At 39.2% G+C, this 17,039-nt stretch overlaps 1 protein-coding gene across 1 annotated transcript in view; it reads right to left on the bottom strand.

Annotated features, from left to right (window-relative positions):
- Positions 1–2,518: 2,518 nt before the first annotated feature.
- Positions 2,519–17,039, bottom strand: part of LOC124287145 — a 39,192-nt gene continuing 24,671 nt past the window's right edge. The window contains 1 exon segment of the mRNA XM_046723629.1: positions 2,519–6,172. Coding sequence (XP_046579585.1) covers positions 6,029–6,172 — 144 coding nt within the window. The 3' untranslated portion in view covers positions 2,519–6,028.

Genomic DNA, 17,039 nt, shown 5'->3' with positions numbered 1-17,039 from the left:
GTAAGAGGCGACTAACGGGATCGGGTGGTCAGGCTCGCTGACTTGGTCGACACATGTCATCGTATCCCAATTGGGTAGATCAATGTTCATGCTGTTGCTCACTGGATTGTCTGGCCCAGATTCGATTATTTACAGACCGCTGTCATATAGCTGGAATACTGCTGAGTGCGGCGTTAAACGACGAACCAACTAACATTGACTTTAGACATTCTTAGCGCTAAGATCGCTGTGTGCAACTCTGCCCTCATCCGTACGTCTTGACCACTCCGATCGATCTCTCTGGCAGTCCTCCTGTGGGGTACGGGCGACACCATGGGTCATCTGGTCTCCACCATTAGTCCCTGAAAAAAATATATTTTGTGATAGAAACAAGCAATTACTTTAAAATGAAAGAACGTCTGGTGTGATTGGTGAATCTGAACCTGGGGAAAATTTAGACTTGCTTCATTCAGGGCTAAGGGTTACTGTGAGGGGTGTGCAGAAGGGAAAATAATATGGTTCTGGGACTGTGAGACAGACTACCTCGGCACCACCTTGTCCAGTTGAGTACCTGTGCCCGAAGTTATCTAACACGTTGATGACCACCTTTCTGTGACGTAGAGTAATTGAATTTTACAACAGAGAAAAGTAGAGGTATAAGAGGGGAGACCGTGAATAATATGCACGTTGAAAATATACAAACGGGGGGCCGGGGTTCTAAGGAAAGGGGTGCGTGCGGGATCTAAGCTAGCCTATGATAACATATAAGTTGGTCACTTCTAAATAATTAGGCGAATAGTGTCAACCATATTGGGGCTTATTATGTTGCAAACTTAAGTTGTGGGCACTAAAACCAAACATTGTTATGCCCCTTGGGCCCAATCCACAAAGCATTCGTAGAGTTACGATATAGTCGTGAGCCAGTGACAAACTATATCCTTACGGCAGCTAGTAACGCTACACTTTGGGAGTGGGACCCAGGATATTTCTCTTATGTCTCATTTTCCACTCCAACTCTACTCGGAATTATTGTGGACCATATACATGTATCACTGATTTAACACTGAGCAGGGAAGCGCAACACTGTCATAGCAGCAGAACACACTCTGCAGCTATTGTTCCCTGTTGTCATTTAATGACTGAACAATGCATGTGGGGAGAGCATCCTCATACGTTGGGGGATAGCATATCAGTTGAAATAAATTCTGGGGCAGAGAGCCAGGCCAAGATTTTGTATGGAACCCCCGAGCAACAAATATGTTTTATTGACCAATACATGCATATGCTACCAAGAACAGATCGAAAATGATCTGACACGTTAAGTTGTTAACACACAAAGTAAATGTAACCCTGTGCTGCCGTTCCCCTGGATATTGATGAATGGACAACTCTATCAGGAGCGTGTTTATGAATCACTGTTAAACAGTTAGAACGGGTTAGAACTGGTCTTCAGAAGCCCATGGTTGTCGTGAGAGGAGACTAATGGATCTGGTGCTCAGGCTCACTGACTTGTATGCATATCATCGTATCAGTTGCGTAGATCGATGCAGATGATGCCAATTACTGGATTGTCTGGTCCAGACTCGATTATTTACAGACTGCTGTCATGGATCTGGAAAGAAGCGGTGTTAAAGAACAAAGAAAGAAAGAACATCGCACCCAACAGGCAGTGGAAAACTAATAAATAGATGAAGCATCCTAAAAATCCCTGTATAGATCTTTAAGTGCAACATGCAGAATGAAGTGCATCAAAATAAACACAAAAACAGACCATTCTTGACGCCCCATGTGAACCTTCCCGCTTCATGATGTTCAAACGAAGCTACATGACTGGCTTGGGGAAAGTGTAACAGCAAATTCAGTAATAACAATATTTTCAGGAGTGCACCTCCTTTTCAAACATGGATATCATGAGTGAGTGAGTTTAGTTTTATGCCGCACTCAGCAATATTCCAGTTATATGGCAGCAGTCTGTAAACAATCAAGTCTGGACCAGACAATTCAGTGATCAACAGCATGAGCATCGACCTGCACAGTTGGGAACCGATGACATGTGTCAACCAAACCAGAGAGCCTGACCACCCGATCCTGTTAGTCGCCTCTTACTACAAGCATGGGCTACTGAAGGTTGATTCTAATCCAGTCCTTCATGGGTCATGGATATCATGATAAATCCAGTACAATACAATGATCATAAATGTCTTAGCATGGATGAATTTTACGTCATCGTTACATTTGCCTCTAAATCTCCGATCGCAATATACTTGATGTCCTGTAAGACTGAAACTATAATTAGCTACATATTAAAGAGAAGTGTTTGGTTAGTTTGTAGTGGCTTCTGGTCTTAAATTTCATCTTTTCAATTCATTGAGTGAGTGAGTTCATTGGTTTTATCACTGCTTTGAACAGATTCCATTTACATCAGAATTGCATTCAAATGGACAAGCACTGGAACTAGTCAGTCACTGTTTCTAGACACACAAAAACACAAACATGAGGATCATACAACCTTCAGCTTCTGGAGAGAAAACCCACAGAGTCTAGATATAAATATATTTATTGATCCTGCAAAGCCAGAACAAGGGCTATATAGAGAGATCCCCGCTTACTCTGCAACAGGTGAAAGACAGTCATGATTTCTGTACACACAACAAAATTCATAGCTTGTGTTGCCATTTACAATTTAAATATCATTTAAAATCAAAGATAGATTGTTAAAAAGATGAAGATGCAGAGGTCATGAGACCTGATCCCACCATGAACCTGATTCAACACCGATGTGTCCAAGTTGTATTCTTCCCAGTGGAAGCTGGGTCATGACATATATGGCATACTTTACACATACATAAACATTTTACAGGTGCACAAATAGAAAATAAAAGAAATTATATATATGGGTTCAATCTGGTTAAAAGTGATATTTTTTTCACAAAATGCATTGTTGTTAAATCTCCAAAATTAACAAGGAAGTAATGGCTTAAAACGTATCCCCAAGTTTCCTCACTGTCAAACTGTTTGACATGAACTCTTAAACAAGGAAATCATATAAATGTTAGATGACTAACAGTGGGCTAAAATATTTCAGCACATAATAAATACATAAATAATCGGCATATGGCACCTTGACCTGTTTTCTGAATAATAAAATTCCCACATATAAGGACAATGAGCTTAAAAGCTTTAAAAGAAATAACAAGAGTGAAACAATTCACATTTAATGTCTAAGCGGTTTTCCCAAGGCCAATTTGAGTGAGTGAGTGAGTATTGCTTTACCCAGCTTTTAGCAATATTCCAGCAATATCACGACAGGGGACACTTTAAATGGGATTCACACATTGTGCCCATGTGGAGAATCGAACCGGGATCTTCGGTGTGATGAGCAAACGCTCTTACCACTAGGCTACTCCACCACCCCACAATACAATCTGGAAAAAGCACTAGAATTATGACTGTTAACCAAAGGAATCCCAGCAACATTTTTCAAAGAGCCAATCTAAAGATGTGCCTGGGTGCAGAATGTTCACCAACATGTCCAGTCAGTTCATTGATTGAAGCAATAGTTACCATGGTTACAACTGGCAGAAGAAAGTATTTCTATTAGTTAGATATAATTCACATGCTTTCACCACTAGGCTACGCTCCCCCCACGGTACCCACCCGTAAAGATTCTCTCAGCATGTATGACCAACTTGGGGCCAGATGAAGTTATAACCAGCGAGTCTACTTGTGGTTTGCCAATACTTTACTGTTTTAGCAATATTCCAGTAATATCACGGTGGGGGACACCAGAAATAGGCTTCACATATTGTTCCCATGTGGGTAATCGAACACAGGTCTTCGGCGTGGCGAGCAAACGTTTCAACCACTAGGCTACCCAACCGCCCCTAAACATATTTATGGTTGATGTGGTTAAGGGAGTGAAACAAATTAAGCACAAACACTGTTATATTTTTTTATAGGAAAAATCAAAAGAAAATATTGTGACCCAAACAAATATTTGTTCATGAAATCGTCAGGGTAACCATGGTTACCAGAGTGAAAATATTGAATCTTTTTAAAAAAACTTATGGTTTGTTTGTTTCTTGTAATTTATAAACACAGGTCTGGTAATGAATAATGATGTTAAGAATTGATTGTATTGATTGACGTACTAAAACATATTGACAAATCATTATGATGGAATTGGTAGAACAGGCCATAGGATGTGTTTACAAACTGTGTATTATCAAAACATCACATCTGTTTCAGAAGGTAAGAGTGCATATGGTGGTGTAATGAAGAGTGTCTGATATATGTCTTATTCATTTATATGAATCTGAACAAGATTTACTAATGGTTTTGAAGACTGCATTCAATACTGCATTCAGTACTCTTAGAAGGTAAGAGGACATATGGTGGTGTAATGAGGAGTGTCTGATATACATCTTATACATTTATATGAATCTGAACAAGATTTACTAATGGTTTTGAAGACTGCATTCAATACTGCATTCAGTACTCTTAGAAGGTAAGAGGACATATGGTGGTCTAATGAGGAGTGTCTGATATACATCTTATACATTTAAATGAATCTGAACAAGATTTACTAATGGTTTTGAAGACTGTATTCATTAGATGTTGTTTCAAAAATATTCAAAGGACCAAACAGTACCAGCAAGACGGACTTGACCACCACACAAGCCTTGGGCGACAATACAGACATCACTCGCTCTACAACATGATGGCATAACCTGGTGCCAATTGTCTGAAGAACTGTCAGTGCTAGAAGTAGACAATAACTAACATGTGACTTGTAATGACAGATTGTCTTTCCCCCCGAGTTATATTAATTACGTAATTCTCGAGCCTTGGCTAATCTGTCATTCCCAATAACTTGTTAGTTATTGTCTAAATAATGCATTGCCAATACTGCTATTGTTGTTTGTGTTGCAGATTTGTAGTTATGTTGGTTTATTGTTGAAAGGAAAACTGTTGCCCCCAAATACACCAAACTGACCAATTCTCGGCGACTACGAATTACCACTTTGACCTATTAGCTTCATCACTAGTGTTTCAGATTAAGCATAGCAGTACCAAATATCAGGCTAGACATGACAACCCTGAAACAATGAAATGAGTATTATGACTGTCTGCAGGTTGAAAATAATTAAATATTCTGAAAATCCACTCAAAACGTACGTCATGTCCAAAATATTACACATGGCAGTTGTTAGCACAAGGACAGCTGGACTGATGAAACAAGTCCTGATGCCTGTTTACATATCACATTCAAGAAATGAACCAGACAGACTAAACAATGAAAGCTGTGTTAAAGCTACTGGTTTGGACAAATACAAACATTAATCTCCATATTTGTCAAGAGTCATCTGGACATATCCCACGGTTTGGTGCAATCAGAAATGGTTACATGTGCCCCATCTTTGGTTCATTGTCATTGTGTACTTTCCGTTCAGTGAAGTGAATAATGATCAATATTTTTCAATGTCACAAATCATAAAAAGGCACCAGTTCACCCCTTAACTAATCTGTATAGGAAGATTCATCCAGAAATATTCAACAGTTTAGTAGTTATGCCCTCAAAACAGAAACGAAAGGCGGACAGATGGCCTGACCTACAGACTATATCCCCCTATATTTTTCAAACATGGCAATATAAATGGAGTCATAATCTTTGCATTTCTACAATAATGACTCAGAATGTCTGGGTGCTAGCACCAGCAACAGTAACTTCACACACTAAACATACAGACATCTGTTAGATACCCACACAGAAAGCATGGACAGTATGAAGCACTTGTATGACCACACAATGAAACAAGGAAGTTCAATGGGTTTCTGCAAACATCCTCCTCAATATCCACAGTACGTTCTCTACATCCCTACATTCCCTGAACGGCTCACTCCTCTCCCATGTAAATGTGTGAAAGTTTGACAATTGCATGCTACACTAAATGACGAGGATGAAGATGGGCACTGATTGACACAAAGACAACTCTTGGTGTGGAGGAAAGTGAAGACCCTCCTGTGTGAAGGCTAGTGGAGCAGAAGGTCAAGGTGGGGTGAAGGCGTAGTCCTCGGAGTCGGCTGGACTTGCCCCGAAGCTGGACTTGCGGAGTCTCCAGCGCAGACACTTGGGGCAGGGTAGGTTCTCCGTCATGCAGGTCTTGTGGTACACAGCTTTACACAATCTGCACTGAAACGCAAAATTCAACCATAACTGCAAGTATCTTCTATAAATAAGTTCATGAATCGTCAGTACAAAGAGCAGACTTTTGTACCAAATAGGAGTCAAAGGATTAAAGGAAATGAATCTGGATTTCTAGCGCTAACTCATTAAACTCCTACTGGCAAAAATCATAACTAACATGGATCAGGATGAACAAATTTTATGGATTGACAACCTCTTTATAGATGTGATGTTTCAGTGTAGATGGTAACACTATTAACAAGTGATACAAAACATTATGGACAAGGATCTACACCGAAATATTGCATCTATTGTAATAAAGAAGTTGTCAGTCCATAAAGCTTGTTGCTCTTCATCATACCAGCTTCTAAATGCCACTTAAAGAAGTAAACATGGAGCCATGAAGAAGAAAGCCTTGATAACACCTCCTGCAATAAAGTCATTTAAATCTTAAAGCTTTGATCCAGTTCATTCAGCATGTTCAGTTTGATGAACAAATCTTGAAAAGTCACTGCACTGAAATACGAAGATAAGAGTGATTGAGTTTAGTTTGGCAATATTCCAGCAATATCACATTGGGGGGACACCAGAAATGGGCTTCACACCTACCTATGTGCGGAATCGAACCGTGGTCTTCGTCGAGACGAACGAACGCTTTAACGACAAGGCGACCCCACCGCCCCAAAAAGATAAGTGAGTTGTGTTCCAGCAATACAAACAATTTATTATGGCTATTTCTGGTGCCCCCCTTACTTGTTTTAATGGAATATTGCTGAAAGTGATATAGAACTGAACTAACACTGGTGATATTAGCATGCTTCAACATATACTTTTCATTATACCACTCAAAAGTACTTAAAGAACACCAGATTTGTTCATAAAACTAAAGTTAATCTGTCATGGCTGGAGGGTACAGCAACACATAGCCTGCTAATTGTGTGTAGACTTAAGCCTTTTGAATCATATCAACAAGGGGATATTGACCAGTGAACAGACTCCTCATGCACTTGGTACAGGGACACATTGCATGTGATCTATCTTGAGAAGACTGAAGGAGCAGACAGTCAGGTTGTCTTCGTGACAACCCATGTTTTGTCTGACACTTCTTTATTGAAACTGTGGTGTTTAATTTTCAAATAACATCCATGTTTCTAATAACTTGCAAAGATGACATATTATTCCCATCCATCAGCAAAAAGACAGCTGTCACTTTGTTTCTAATGTTATATTATAGCTCAATGTGGCATTATAAAACAAACACCATCAGAAAGTCCAAGAAATAATAGTAATGTTTCATAATGGTGAATATTTATACCATTCACTTGTATGTAAATAATCTGGATCAGAATATCCAGTGATTAATATCATGAGCATCAATCCATCTAATGAGCTTTCAGAAGCCATCACCGATTCAGCTTGCCATCCTTCATCATAGAATTCCCCAATCTGTTGCAACAACATTACTTTTGGAACAAATCCATGACTATATTCAAATGCACCTGTTGCTTAATCATCTTAACACGACATCAAGATTAAGATCAAGAACACTGTTTCGGCTCCCAGACACCTTTTGTCCAGTTAATTGTCCACTGTCCACTCACTTATAAACAGATGGCCAGATTACATCCAGCTGCTGTGGCCACTGAACACACAGATCCTACACAACTGGACTCACCACTATAACACAAACTAACTGGACAAGGTAGGCCTTTGTTTTGTTTTCTAACCTTTAAACAATACATAAAAACCATATGGCCTTATGGGCACAATGTGTGAAGCCCATTTCAGGTTTCAACTGCCGTGATATTGCTGGAACAGCGGCGTAAAGCGGGTAAAGCAATACTTACTCACTCACTCACTCAAATGGCCTTAAAGTGAACAATTTAGCATAACTGACTCACATTAACATTTAGAGGTACAAAAAAAATTGATTCTTCATATTTGGGGGGTTTATTATTTAAATCCTAGAAAGGAAAGTCTATTTACAAGAAAAGACAATCATAATTCTAAAACAATCCCAACATGTCAATGAGGCTCATTAACAAAACAAGAAGAGAAATTTGTCAGGCTGATGTGAATTTTCCATATGCTATACATCCCATGTGATAAGAAAGAAATAAGTTCCTTGAAATTGTATGTAAAAGAGTAAATATCACTATACATGCACCATTGTACTGTACCTATCATCCAGGTGGCATTGTTGATGTCTATAGAATCTCACCAGGACATAAGGTCCGAATGACATCAAGGGTGAAGATTGTTGATGTCATTCAGCAACTGTGGTTTTCTAAAGCAGCAGTCATGATTCTTTTTGGGAAAGGATGTTCATTACAATTAAAAGACAATGGGTATTAAAGGAGCCATTACACTCGCATGTGTTATACATATTGTATGAACCTTTGTAAGAATTTATGAGTGAGTGAGTGAGTTTAGTTTTAAGCCGCACTCAGCAATATTCCAGCTATATGGTGGCGGTCTGTAAATAATCGAGTCTGGACCAGACAATCCAGTGATCAACAGCATGAGCATCGATCTACGCAATAGGGAACTGATGACATGTGTCAACCAAGTCAGCGAGCCTGACCACCCGATCCTGTAAGTCGCCTCTTACTACAAGCATGGGTTACTGAAGATCAATATTCTAACCCAGATCTTCACGGGTAGTAAGAATTTATGCATTACCCTTAGGCCTATTACTCTCATATGAAATACAGGAATTCTGACACTCATTTCATAAAATCAGTAAAAGACCCATATGAGGATAATAAACTTGTATTTTAAATATGACCAAAGCTCATATAAATGCCAAATTCTTCAACAATTCCTTTATTTCAACAAAAGCCCATTCATTCAGATAAGATGGAGTCACTTGATGTTGTCTAGCAGTGACCTGGTTCTACTTCATACAGAAGGAAAACCAAGTTCTATGGATAGTCAACTTCTTCAATGCAATGAGTGCGAGTGCTTGCTTGATAAGTACCTACACCAAAATGTTGCACTCATTGCAATAAAGAAGTTGACTTCTTGCACTGATTTTATGAAATGAGTGTCACAATTCTTGTATTTGATGTGAGAGATCAAGGGTAATACATATATTCTTAAAAGGGTTCATACAGTCAGTATAACACATGCGAGTGTAATGGCTCCTTTAATACCCACTATCTCTTAATCATAATGAACACACATCTAAAATGCCTCTCAAAGACCATAATTCATACAGACATGAATGTCTTTTTAGATCCCAGAGGATGCTGAGGAACTTTGCCCTGACACTCTCGGGATCCTTGCGGCAACATCCTTGACAACAATCTTACTACTTCACAGGATGAGTTTGTTCCAAGATAAAATTATGTATGTCAAAGACAGCATCGAGGACTCGTCAGAAGAGCAGACAAAAACTCTATCAGAACAGGAACAAGGAGACAGCCTTGTTGGCAGACATGGAAACAATGAACAGACTGGGATCTCTGGACAAAGCATCACTTCACATACAATCCTCGCCAAATCCTCTGGTGCACAAGATCAAGTATCCATTTCAAAGAAAGTTTTTCAGGAAGACAGGCTATCTAAAACCCAAGATGACTTTCAAAAAAAACAAAATGGAGTTGTATCAGACATATCTGAGGGAAATTCCACCCAGAGGTCTGGCTTGACTGCATCTACCAATAAGTCTGACCTGTTTCTGAACAAAACATCAAACTTACTTTCATCGAACAAAACGATAGACATTGAACAACACATCAAAGGAACATCATTTTCTGAGTCTACTTCTTTTCAGGATCTCTCTCAAGAGCAAAACTCTATGTATGATTCATCGTTGGAGAAAAAGTCTGAAAAGATTTATCGTTACGAGAATGATTCTTTGCCAATTCCACAGGATGAGGATGTTCTTGGTTCCGACAGATGCAGCACAACTGGTATGAAATATATAGGATTTTATGACCTGACTTTATGGTTAATGGATTATCCTGGTCAAGAGATGTTTCAGGACTGCGAGTACTCTTGTTGCAGCATAAACACAACTGCAGCCTTCAAGAACAACATTGAACACCTAGACGCCATCATGTTTAATCCTTACCTCCTCAGGGATCAAACACCTCCATCAAGGCAAAACCAAGATCAGATCTGGATCTTTCTAAGCATTGAACCACCACCTTATACCTCGAGGTCTGCCTGGACAAGAGACGACTGGAGAGGTCTGTTTAACTGGACGATGACTTACAGACACGACTCCGATATTGTCCTGCCTTACATTACTGTAGAAAAGGACACAGAACCACATAGGAGAGAATATGATTCAGTTCTGGCTCAGAAAACAAAGAAAGCAATGTGGGTTGTGTCTCACTGCCAAGCAGTTTCTAGGAGGGATGATTACATCCGCATGTTGAACAAGACCTACAGGGTGGATATTTTTGGCAAATGTGGAACTCTTCGTTGCCAGGACTGTGAAGGCATGTATGAAAGCTACAAATTTTTAATAGCGTTTGAGAATTCATTTTGTCTTGATTACATCTCTGAGAAGCTAAGCAATGGTCTGAAAAATGATATTGTGCCGGTTGTCCGCGGAGCCGGGAACCATAGTCAGCTCTTTCCTCCAGGAACCTACATCGATGCTGAAGAGTTCAACTCTGTGGAAGAACTCGGGGACCATCTGAACTACCTTGAGTCTAATGACACTGCCTACCTGCAGTATCTCAAGAACAAGGAAGGGTACACATTTCATCGGTTCTCCATGAAGACCAAGAAAGCATCTTACTGTGAACTATGCAAGAAGCTGCACAACTTGGACAAGTATGGAGGCATGATTCCAGATTTGGCAACCTGGCTGGACAAATGTGACCTTGATATTGCAATATCTGAATACAAAAGGGCCAAGACTGATGATGATCATGATGATATCCAGAACAGGCTACAAACACATTAAATCCAGATCATAGACTATTTTCTATTTTCACATCATGAACTATTTCAAGTATGCCACAACACAAGGATAAAAACAGTCAGACATACGAGGCACTGTAGCTCAATAGATGTGGTTTATCTTTTTGGACAAAATAGTGATATAGTGATTGAACTCTCAATGGTGAAGCAGACTGAAGGACACTGTCTATTGAACACAATCAAGACAATAGAAATATCATAAATGGAGTCTTCCCTGGTTGAAGGCGAGAAAGAAAATTGGGATTAATGCTTATTTTACAGCAGTTTGATGTTGGAGCAAAATCGAAACAGCAAAAAACATCAGGTTGAATCTGGGATCTTATGGTTTTAGTATGCATAATTTGAATTGCAGTGCCTCAGCAGGAATTTCTCTGGACCTGGTCAGAGGCTGATATTCACCTCAAGTTGACAAATAATGATATACAATGATGAAATAATTGTTCATAATTGACTGACTGACTGACTGAGTTTAGTTTTACCCCGCTTTTAGCAATATTCCAGCAATATCACGGCGGGGGACACCAGAAATGGGCTTAACACATTGTGCCCATGTGGGGAATCGAACCCGGGTCTTCGGCGTGACGAATTTAGGAACCTATAATATAATGTGTAGCAGTAAAGGGCCTCATTCAACAATGTGATCCGAGATGGCTGTGATTAGAAAGATGAGAAAATCTTACTGTACTTGTCCTTGCTTACTGGCTTAAAGCCATGAACAGTAAATATAATAGATATACAAAATATAGTTTTACATAGAAATAATCAAAACAGGAATATTTCAACTTTAACAGACTGAGTACAGAATAGGACTGACTGACTGACTGAGTTTGTTTTTACGCCGCTTTTAGCAATATTCCAGCAACATCACGGCGGGGGACACCAGAAATGGGCTTCACACATTGTACCAATGTGGGGATTCGAACCCGGGCCTTCGGCGTGACGAGCCAACGCTTTAACCATTAGGCTACCCCACCGCCCCACAGAATAGGAGGTACTAGTACTTTACTTATATTGTTGCATCATATGTTTTTGGACAGCATACATTTTCCGACTCTCGCTATAACAAGGTAGGTTGCAGCACATAGTGAATACTCAGATGATGACTTGTATTTTAGATAAAGTTGTCAATAATAAGACAGTGGCTTGTTTTACAATTGTTCACCTGACAACGGATGTTCTTTAGCATCCATTAACCTACAACATGAGGATATATATAGAAACATTTATATACTTTACTGCATATTCAAAAATATATTTCATAACGCTTGTAACACTGTTAGGTTCAAATTCAAAAGGCTGATCCTAAAATCGGCAAACCCACAGTTATTTTCTTCTGAATAAACAAAGAGGCTGATTTCCACACAGTCGATCTCTTGCATTCTTCTTTATGTAGCAGGAACATACATACCATGGGGATAGGTCAATGGATGTACAATTTCTTTATTACAATATATGCAAAATTTTGGTGTTTTACGCCGCACTCAGCAATATTCCAGCTATAGCACATGGTGGCGGTCTGTAAATAATCAAGTCTAGACCAGACAATCCAGTGATCAACAACATGAGCATCATTCTAAGCAACTGGATTATGATGACATGTGTCAACCAAGTCAGCGAGCCTGACCACCCAATTCCTTTAGTTGCCTCTTACAACAAGCATGGGGTACTGAAGATCAATTCTAACCCGGATCTTCATAGGCAAGTAAAATAATACATATGGGGAGGACACAAAGCAGTGAATGTCCGGGCATTGTATGATGTCTGTGTCGTAATGCCGTAGGCTTGGGTGGATGGAATGGTGGTTGGAATGAAAGGTGGGTTGATGGTTAAAAATACGAGAATATGGTTAGCTCAAGTGCATAAATGTACAGTTAATTCTATTTATCTATGTGCGGACTGGGATTTATAGACCTGCTCGGAGGCTTATATTCATCCCCAAGTCTACTTTAAGAGTCCACCAAAATCTTCAAATTGGATTTCAAATGCCCTGTTTATTCCATTTGTCATTAAGAGCTTGATTTTCAGGCTACACATAGCTTTGAGACCAAACTGCAGTTTCAATTTATCCATAAGTTTAAAAAATCAATGACAATTGTTTCAAAATGAAAATATCATAATTCAGAACAAATGGGGGCAGATAGCTAACATTTCCATGATGACTGCAATAGCAAACACTGATCAGATTTCTGTGCTGAACCGTTTTACAATTGTTTTGTTTGTCAAGGTGTATGACAGTGGTCTGGAGTTAATGGATGTTCAGACAGTCAAACTAGTGGTTGATAATCTGAGCAACAACCCACTGTGTTGGGGTATGATGGCACCAAGTCAAGAGCTGTGTAAGAGCTGCCTCTTACACAGTTCCCTGGGTGCTGCTCCAGGTCAGATCCCAGGTGGCTTTATGGTCAGACAATGTAGCAAATCAGGCTATCCCTGCACTCAAACATCTGTGGTCAGTGTGCTTGTTTTTGCAGAAATTGTATCAAGAGTGAGTGATTTGGATTAACTCTGATTTGAACTGTATTCCAGGTTTGACGTGTGAGGTTTGCGAAAAATATCTCATATGTTTAACACTTTAGGGAAACATTCAGAGAGCGGGTGAGTGAGTGAGGTTAGTTTTACGCCACTCTCGGCAATATTCCAGCTTTATGGTTGCGGTCTGTAAATAATCGAGTCTGTAATAGACAATCCAGTGACCAACAGCATGAGCATCAATCAACACAATTGGGATACGATGACATGTCAATAAAGTCAGCGTGCCTGACCATCTGATCCCATTAGTCGCCTCTTACGACAAGCATGGGTTGCTAAAGATCAGTTCCAACCCAGATCTTCACAGGTCTTAGGGAAGCAAAGCAACACAGGTATAATTGCTGACAAACCTAAAAACATTTCTGGGGTGAACTAGGTAAAGACAGTACAATCATCATTAACAAGGAACATAACTCTGCAGAGAAACGTCCGACACCTTGACAATTGACCCATCCCCCACCCACCCCACACACACACCCCAACTGTGTCCAAAGAAATAGTCCAAACGTGAAATTAAATCATCCTTGCTTCCATCTGACAACAAATATTTTTATCCAAAAGTGAAGCATATCTATTGGGATGAAGCAGTTTGTTAGAAGACAACAGCATGTTAAGCAGTGGGCTATAGAAGCACATGGTTGTAATGGAGATGATGAAATGCTGTACCATTTCCTGCCACCTTGATGAATCGCCTGTGATGACATCTAAATGGAAACATGCAGCACATGTTACAGAGTTAAACAATGAATCTCAAATGACACAGTTAGAGTTTGAAGTGTGTGATCATTTCCTGCCAGCTTAGAATTATATTTTGGTTGTTTGTTTGTTGTTTATCGCCACACTCAGCAATATTCCAGCAATATTCCAGCTATATTCCAGCAATATTCCAGCTATATTCCAGCAATATTCTAGCAATATTCCAGCTATATTCCAGCAATATTCCAGCTATATGGTGACAGTTTGTAAAAAATTAGGTCTGGACTGAAAATCCAGTGATCAAAATCATGAGCATCAATCTACGCCGTTGGGGATACAATGACGTATAAATGAGTTTCTTTACTTTGGAGGTTAAGTTTAAAAAATGTTATGGTGGGGTGAAAATGAATGTTGAATGATCTTGTTCGTCATTTCAACTGCTCTGAAGCATGCAGTCTGTGTTATGTCCATCTGAAAATAATCATGTCTCTATCAGCAAATCAAGTGATCGACGTCATGAGTATCGATCAACGCAACAGGGATACTATTACATGCATCAAGCAAGTCAGTGAGCCTGTCCTCCAATCCTATTAGTTGTCTCTTATGACCAGCATGGAGTGCCAAACACAAATTCAACTCAGACTTTCGCACACTGGTTAGTGCTTCATGTGAATACTGAATGTTAAACATCTAAATACATCTTAACAAGTCATTACGAACCATGCTAATTTGTAACAGTAAGATTTTGTCCACAATTTAAAAAATCTGCTTCCACTGAACAGAGGACTGCACTGACTAGCTATGTTTAGTAAGGTTCAATTACACAATGAAAATTACAATGTAACATCGGCAGAAAGACTCCGTGTTTCAACCAGAGACAATCTACTGATCGGTTCATAGTCTGTTTCAAGAATTATCTCGTATACATAATGTCACAGATGTTTGACACAAATAATAGCTACTAGTCATGCTAGGGGCTTGGAATTTAAGTATTTATAAAATATTTTATTAGTTCTGACAAGAAACACATTGTCTGAACAGTCCTAAGGTCTTCTTCGCTTAGTCAAGTTTCCATTCAAACAAGGAATTCTCTGATAAACATATGGCATCATATGTATATTTTGTCTTATTTCTTGGCAAAGTGGTACCCTTGGTACAGTAACCTTGAAACTCCCTTGCACAACTTGGTCTCATAAACTGTATTAAGAGTCCTCAGGACTTACAAATATATTCTAATCAGGCGACAAAACTCTTCCACATCCATTAGAAACCTCTGCTAAAAGGAGAGTCGATTGTACAGTTCTGACAATACCATGTGCATGTATTTGTTTCAGCAGTATTACAGCTGTACGACGTTGTTTGTAAACAGATCGGGTCTGGACCAGACAATTCAGTGATTGTCACAATGCGATACGATGACAGAGCATGTGTTTATGAATCACAGTACTAGAATCTGTACTTTTCTAAGAAAGTGTTATTCCAAATATAACATATGTTACATTTGACCACTTTCTAAATGGCATGGTGTATTCACCAGAGCTACAGATAACTTTTTGGGTCATTGAGTTATGTACCCGCTTGTCTTCATCTCAATTGGGTATCCTAATTTTCCTTTGAGTAACCAAACAAATTGTACTCACCTCACTCAAAATCAATTGGGCATTTTGCCATTTTCCATTAATGGTAAAAATATAATAAAGTTTAAATGTTAGTGTTTGTTATTTATATTTGATCTGTAATATGAGAAACGATATGAAAGACTGCTAGTTGAGTGTTCATGTGCCGAAACAGAACATCTAAATATACCTCAGTTGCTTTATCTATTCACTGGTACGCAAGCTAAGATTTGACAGTTTTCTGTGTACGCATGTACGATCAAATTTATTGAGTATTTGCAAAAATACAAGCGTACTTGTACGCAACAGACGTAATAGGAATTGAGTTTTCACATAAATATTTGCGTAATTTACGCAGATACGCAGCTTATCTGTACCTCTGATTCACTATGAAATAGTGATGATATCTGGTGTTCGGGAAAAGGTGAGCGTATCCGTCCCTACCAGTGGCACCCGTCATAAACATGTGCAAAGTCTAGTGAATTGTTCACCTGAAATAAGGAAAATCTCAAAATCAATTTCACCAATGACCACATCTGAGTTAAGTAATGAGAATGACAATATTGGATTTGACACACTGGGATTGAAGATGCTCCAGATAGCCCAGACTGAGATAACAAGATGTTGCCCTATCAGACCACAATAGCAACAGCAGCAGCAGCAGTAACACCAGCAGCAGCATCTGCCATAAGCCTGCATCCCACTCTCCTTGACTAGCCATGGTAGGACCACTCTCTGCAGGCAGGTAAGACTTCAAAGAACATTACTAACAAACTTTCAGTAACTATGGTAACAGGTTGTATAGAGCAAATCTTTTAGGTAATATTACTGGTAAAATATTTGTGCAAAAACGTTAAGTTTTGAATCATTTGGGTTGGTCAAATTGATTATATTTTCCATTAAATTAATCATGGTGAGTATTATTTGTATAATTTTAGTCGAGCCACCAGGGCACATTGAAAATATTTCATTTGTGCAATTTAACCTTTTATTCAAATTAAGCACTATTTGATCCCTGTCTATCCCTTGTATATCAGCAACATGGGTCTTTGTCCATAGCACAATCTCAGCACAGCAACTGTCATCAGCCT

This window comes from Haliotis rubra, unplaced genomic scaffold (assembly GCF_003918875.1).
Source record: "Haliotis rubra isolate DU_JTF1 unplaced genomic scaffold, ASM391887v1 Scf4, whole genome shotgun sequence".
Taxonomy (NCBI): Eukaryota; Metazoa; Mollusca; class Gastropoda; order Lepetellida; family Haliotidae; genus Haliotis; species Haliotis rubra.
This window is presented reverse-complemented; position numbering and strand designations above follow the sequence as displayed.